The 7031-nt window shown below is 42.9% G+C and overlaps 1 protein-coding gene across 1 annotated transcript in view; it reads left to right on the top strand.

The window, feature by feature from the left end:
- The window catches only part of CACNA1D (calcium voltage-gated channel subunit alpha1 D), a 325917-nt gene that overhangs the window by 293429 nt on the left and 25457 nt on the right, over positions 1-7031 (top strand). Inside the window, exons 39-41 of the mRNA XM_019504611.1 lie at positions 3728-3844; positions 5409-5776; positions 6210-6236. Coding sequence (XP_019360156.1) covers positions 3728-3844; positions 5409-5776; positions 6210-6236 — 512 coding nt within the window. The remainder of the gene's footprint in view (positions 1-3727; positions 3845-5408; positions 5777-6209; positions 6237-7031) is intronic.

The following is a 7031-nucleotide window of genomic DNA, read 5'->3' as shown; positions in this document are numbered from 1 at the left end:
GGGCTGCGTTCTGGGCAGGTGGTGGGGGCTATGGTGAATTTTCAGGTGACTACAGTTGCCCCCATAGTCCCCGCTCCACTGCCCACCCCACCCTGATCTGGGGGCACATGTCCTCCCATGCCATCCTACTGCTTGCCCAGCTGGGGCAGGATGGGCACAAGGTGGAGATGCTGCACTGTCTCCAGATAAGTGGCGTGCAGCGGTGGTAGCTTCAGAAGCAGTGGTGGGAACCGCCAGTCGAGCTGCCAAATGAGCAGTGAGCAGCAGCGGGAGCTACTGCCCCCTCCTCCCTGTGCCCACCCAGCCCCGGCTGGGCAGTGCTTGCCTCAGTCCCAGTCCATCCCTCACTGCAGGGGATGTTGATCTGTCACCACCCTATGCCCCTTCCCTTCCATCTCCCCTTCCACCACTTATCAGGTGCACATGGTATTAACCATCATAAAGGAACCAACCCCCCTTTTGTAACACTTTCTATGGGAAAATTGGTTCCAAGTTATGACTTAAGATGTGGTTTTCTGACTGGTTCTTGTATTGCTGTTGATTTTCATTACCTGGACACATAATGTAGATGTCTCCAAGACATGCCAAATTTTGACAGATATTTGTTCACCTTTGTTCTTTTCAGCTCCATAGTATAAACGTAAAGAAAATTAATTCAAGTGAATTATTGACTTCTTTATGTCAGTGAATAAGCAAGCAAAGACAATGAAGAGGCATTGTCCTTCATTGTATAGCAGTACATGTCTGTTTGGAAAAAGTAATTTACATTTTAGTTATATGAAAGCTCACTACCTCCTTTGCTATTAGACTACATGTTAACCCAGACTGGGAAAGTATGCTGAGGGAAGACTTGTCCAAACATAACAAATTTCAAATTTGTTTGTCCATGAGGCAAATACAGTGGTCCCAATTTTTTTTTGCCAATGTAACTAGTGCACTGTGGGACATAACAGTTAGAATGAAATCTAATGGTAATGTAATGAGCTAAGCAGGCATGGAAAACTTCCATTTCTTATACACTTTTGATGGCATGCAGAAAGGAGTTGAGTTGTAGAAGTTAACGTTTCATTTCAGCTTCAGATAACAGTATCCAGGATTGAATGCACATCCTTCAGACTGACATGCAGATGATATTTCATATAGCATTTGCACAGAAATGTGTTTTGGTGTTTTGGGGTGGGCAGACAATATATTTCTCCTTGTATATGTTAGCAAAGCACAGATTAGCTCAGAGGCAGGTGAAATATGGCCCACGGGCTGGATCGGCTCGCCAGGCCATTCTATCCAGCCTGCAGGGCCCCTAAAAATTTTAGAAAATTAATATTTATCTGGTCCTGGCTGCCTGTCAAAGTTGACAGAAGCAAGGGGCAGTAGGACCCAGGGGAAGCCACCAGCAGAATCAAGCAGCTACAGAAGCAAGGCCTATGGCCCCATCCCCCCACCCACAGCCAGAAGCCCCTTGCCAAGCAGAAGCTTCTGGCCTGAGCCCCTGGGCCTGTTCCTGCCTCCCTGCACCAGAGGGTAATTTAGATAAGTGGGAGGGTAGGCAGGGGAGGACCACAGGCAATCACCCGAGTCCTTAGTGTCAGGCTGAGCTGGCTGCTGCTGTCCTGCACTGCAGCTGAGAACCTCATGGTGCTGGAGTGGCCAGGGTGTTGGACAGGAGCATCAGCAGCTACAGGCAGGGAAGCTGTGAAAACAGCAGGGGGAAGAGGCAGCAAGCAGGAATGTGGAGCTAAGTGACAGCTGGGCAGAAATGCCGGGTCCATGCTGGTGCACCAGGGCCAACAGGGGCCCTCTCCTTGCTGGCACAGCCCGGCATGGCTCCATAGAGTTCTGCCAGCCCACACCCTGCACTCCCACCACCCCCTGTGGGCCCCGGACTCCTGTCCAGCTATTGCTGCACTCCTGCCCACTCACTGCCACTTCTGCCTGCCTGCCCGCCGCAGCCATTTCCCTGCCGCTGCGACTGTTCCCCTCCACCCCCCACCAGTTGCTCCAGCACCACGTGGTTCCTAGCTGCAGCACTGGGCTGCAGGATGCAGCAGGAGCCTTTCTGGCCCCTGCAATTCTTGATATCTTCTTGCCAGTTGGTATGGGAGGCACCCTTGTCCACTTAGGGCTTTTTGGAGCTAATCAACAGGTAGCTGGTAATGTCCCTCCCATTCCTTCCTTGGAAAAAGCTGTTTAAGAAGAGCTTGAACTAATGAGAGAGGCTTTTGTGTGGTTTGACTGCTAAATGCTGTCAATTCCCTGGGGTGCTAAATGGTGCTAAATGCTGTCAACTCCCGTGTAACCCCCTGCTGTGTAACTAAATGTTGTTATTAACTCCCTGCTTGCTCCCTCACTGGTCAGGAACAGCAAGGGTGGTGGGGGGGAGCATGTCTAATCAGAGCATCTGGCCAGGCTATGCCCCACCCACTGCTCAGCACTGTAGAAGAGAAGGGAGCGCTGTTCTAGTACCCCCTGGCTTCTGGCCTGAGCCACTGCAGGCATGTGCCTGCATTTCTTCAGTCCAGAGGGGATGTCTGTACAATTACAAACTGGTTTAGCATAGCCAGGTTAGACTAACTTGCAAAGATTGAATCAATTCAAGCTCAGGCTATTTGAATGTCTGTCCCTAGCCCAAAGGGTGAGACCTACATGGCTTGTAGGTTTACTTTACCAGCACTGGCTTTTTACCACCTTCCTCTCTCTTCCTCATCATCTTTCAGAGCATCCTTAATCCTGTTACTGTAACTGGGGATGTCCCTTTACTTCCTGTATGAAAGGAAAGGTGGCAGACATCTTCATCTTTTATTCTTCTCATTGAAATAATACATCTTAAGGAGATTATTCATTTTTGTGTTTCAGTGGTCTCTGGCAGGATGCTATTTCCATAAATATATTGTACCAAGAGGTTGATTCAAAGCCACCTAAAATCATTGAGAGTCTTTCCATTGACCTCAGTGGGCTTTCAGTTAGGCTTTGTGCTCAGCAGAGTCATACTAATATAAGCATGATGGCTTCAAGGGAGCAGAATAAACCTATAAATATTCAGTTCTGTAAGGTGATGCAGCTGGAGTACTGTGTCCAGTTCTGGGTGCCGCACTTCAAGACGGACGTGGAGAACCTGGAGAGGGTCCAGAGAAGGGCCGCTCGTATGGTTGGGGGCCTCCGTGGCTAGCCCTATGAGGAGAGGCTGAGGGACCTGAATCTCTTCAGCCTCCACAAGAGGAGACTGAGGGGGGATCTTGTGGCTGCCTACAACTTTACCAGGGGCCACCAGCAGGGACTCGGGGATAGTCTGTTTACCAGGGCCCTCCTTGGAGTCACCAGGAACAATGGCCACAAGCTGAGGGAGGATAGGTTTAGGTTAGATATTAGGAAGAACTGCTTCACTGTAAGGGTGGCCAGAGCCTGGAATAGGCTTCCCAGAGAGGTGGTGCTCTCACCTTCCCTGGAGATCTTCAAGAGGAGACTGGATAGGCACCTGGCTCCCACCCCCAGTGCTCCTTCCTGCCCATGGCAGGGGGTCGGGCTAGATGATCTGTCTAGGTCCCTTCCAACTCATTGATTCTATGATTCTATGACACCTTGAAAATGAGGATGTATTTATATTGAGGTGTCTAGACTTAACTTTGACACATGGACTGTCCTTTCAGTAAAAGTTATCTGCCTATGATTCCTTTCAGGAAATTAAACCATGGTATTTTCCTAATGTTTTATGATATTTTTATTGATTTAGGCGGGACTAAGAACACTTCATGACATTGGTCCTGAAATTCGTCGAGCTATATCCTGTGACTTGCAAGATGATGAGCCAGAAGAAAATAACCAAGAGGAAGAGGAAGATGTCTATAAAGTAATAATTCCAAAAATAACTATGCTCAGAAGTCGTGCTAGATCAATGAGGGTGAATGTCAGTCAGAGGCCAGAAGCTTAAAATGAGCACACCGAATAGTGCACAAAAGCTAGCTGAAAGGCTTGGGATGATAGCTGTAAGATGCTGTTGATGCCACTAATAAAGTGGAAATTTACATTGCACATTAGTGACGTATTCTGAGTAGTCTTTAGGGTGTCCAAGCAGAGAGTGCTGCAGCTGTCTAATGTGGAAGGGCTAAAAGGGATGCTTGCTTAAATTCCACATCCAAGCAAAAGGTCACAGGCAGGTATAGATACCTTTAAAAAGCAAGCTGGTAAAAATTTCCACAATTAGAAATGCCAAGATCACTTGCTACTGGTGGGTTCATGTTGTTCAATATTCATGCATTTTTGGATAGCCACTATGTATTTGTTTAAATGTTTGCAAACTTCAACATTTTTGCAAATTTTAGCACATGATTTTTTATCCAAAATCCCTTGGGCAGGGTTATTATTAATAATGTATTAATAGTTTAACAATTGCTATTCTTAATGTTTTAAGTATAAATGAGCTTCTTTTTTTCAATAAACTGTGGATAGCCAGCAAGAGAACAGTGCGATGCAGCTTAGGTGATTAGTTGTACATTATGAATAAGGTGTAGCAATTCCTAACCAAACTATCTGGCTTACAGCTAGTACATTTGATTAATCAGTCAAAGAAAAATGCCTACTCTGTTCATAACCATATTACTAGAAACTACTAACTATGCCAAATATTCCTACAGTTCGCCATGTTTTATAAAAGGATGGTGTAGCACTGTAGGGTCAGACAACACCACAACTTCTCTCATTAGATGTCAACTAGCATTACCTCTGTCTTCTCTAGATTGTGCTTCAAGATAGACTGCTGTCATCTAAGACCCAGACATGGCTAGACAGGGAGACTGTGTCATCTGGATCAGATGTAAAAGATAGCTGCATATCATTCATATTTTTGGCAATAAAGTAGATATCACTTCATTATTTTCACTATTATCCATTGCACGCTGAAGAATTTCCATGGCAGATGAGCTATTGCTCATAAATCCATTTTCCATTCTTTCCTCATACAGAGGTTTAAGTTAGTGCTATCCACTTGACTCAAATCTGTAGATGGTTGCATGGCACTTCTTGTTTCTGATAAGGATATGTTGCAAATGGCTGATGCAAGAAAAAACTGAAGCAAAGTCCATCAAAGTGTGTGTGTGTGTGTGTGTGTGTGTGTGTGTGTGTGTGTGTGTGTGTGTGTGTGTGTGTGTGTGTGTGTGTGTGTGTGTGTACACACACAATAGATGCAGGATAGGTAAAGTTACTTTGAGAAATTTGGGGTACCCTACAAACTACTAGACTGTTGGGTACTTTGGGCACCACACTAGGTAGCAGCAAAGGAATTGAATGATCACTTCGTGTTATCAGTAACAGATGTATCAGTTTGACTGATCTGAACATCATCACCAGTCACACACAACTACAGAAAGCATCATGAAATCTCTGTCTTTTTTTTCTTTTCTTTTCTTTTTTAACAGAGGAATGGTGCCCTGTTTGGAAACCACATAAACCATGTAAGCTGTGATAGAAGAGATTCGTTTCAGCAGATCAATACCACACATCGTCCCCTGCATGTCCAGAGGCCTTCAATTCCATCTGCAAGTGATGCTGAGAAAAACATGTATGCTCATGCAGGAAATTCTGTGTTCCACAATCATCATAACCACAACTCAGTAGGAAAGCAAGTTCCAAATTCAACAAATGCCAATCTCAATAATGCCAACATGTCCAAAGTTACTAATGGAAAGCACCCAAACATTGGAAATCATGAGCACAGATCTGAAAATGGGTATCACTCATACTCGAGAGTTGATCATGATAAACACAGAAGATCAAGCAGCAAGAGGTAAAGTTGAATTTGAGTTAAACATAAACAAGTGTGTAAACAATAAACAAGCATACTGAAGCAGATATTATAATTTAAAAGAATAAATTGGATAGTAATCTCAAAATTAATATTTATTAATATACTAGGTTATGAGAGTAGTGGTGGTGATTTTTTCCTTTTTATTTTCTATTATATATTGACACAGATAATTATGACTAACACAACTGATTTCATGTCCACAAGGATAACTCTATTTACTTAAACAGACTGTAATCTGCCTTTGCATTTTCTTAATGAACTGTGAAAATAAAAAGTATTTCTTTAAAACAGTTTAATTGGACAGTCAAAATACAGAATGATTGTGGTCACTATTGATAATGAATTTATTAAAATTATTTTATCTATCTGATTTAAAATGTTTCTTTCCACATTTTATGGCTTTCCTGGATAGAACACGCTATTATGAAACTTACATTAGGTAAGTTATTTGTTTTAAGACATGTATTTAAATCTTGAGACAACACAGAGGGTCCCAAGGTTCAGTTATTCTTACAATGAAAAGAACTGCAATAAAGTACTCCAAGGTAACTGGACCTAGGTTCACAGCAACGCAGATATTGAATAAAAACAATATAACATTGCTACAAAATTACAGTGACTGAGACACATTTTGCACCATGTCTATACTTTAAATTGACCTTACTTCTGTAGGTAGAGTTCAAAATGTGAAGAGAACTGCTGTTAAAAGCCAAGTAGGTTGATGCTTATTTCAGGATCTATTTAAATAGTAGGGGGTTTCATCCTTTTTGCTTAGGCTGAAGGAAATAGTGTGGATTGCTGCAAGTATTTGAAAAGTTACTATATGACAGCCAATCATATTTCTGGGAAAGGGAAAAAGAAGTCATTTATGTGTCTGCATAAGTTTCTTGGCATAACCAGTACTAGAAGTAGTAACCATTGTTGATCTTTGAGGAGTATTTCTTGATCTACCACTGACAGGTTTTTAATAACTGGATTTGCAAAGCTGTTTTCAGATTTTGCTTGGAAAAATTCACTGACTGCTCTTTTGTGTTTTGGTCCATTGGCAAGTTGTTAGTATTTGAGAAATTTGTTTCTCTCATACTGTAGAATTCCATCTTGAAAATGTTATTTTAAATGTGCTTAGCTTGTCTTTGGTAATTAATGAACTAAAAAGCTTGGTAGCCAACTATACTGGTAACCTTCACTTTCAGAAAGCAGAAAAGTAACTCCTTCAAGTAAAAAAAAAAAAAAA

The sequence above is a fragment of the Gavialis gangeticus genome, unplaced genomic scaffold (assembly GCF_001723915.1).
Source record: "Gavialis gangeticus isolate Ggan-Ray unplaced genomic scaffold, GavGan_comp1, whole genome shotgun sequence".
Classification (NCBI taxonomy): domain Eukaryota; kingdom Metazoa; phylum Chordata; order Crocodylia; family Gavialidae; genus Gavialis; species Gavialis gangeticus.
This window is presented reverse-complemented; position numbering and strand designations above follow the sequence as displayed.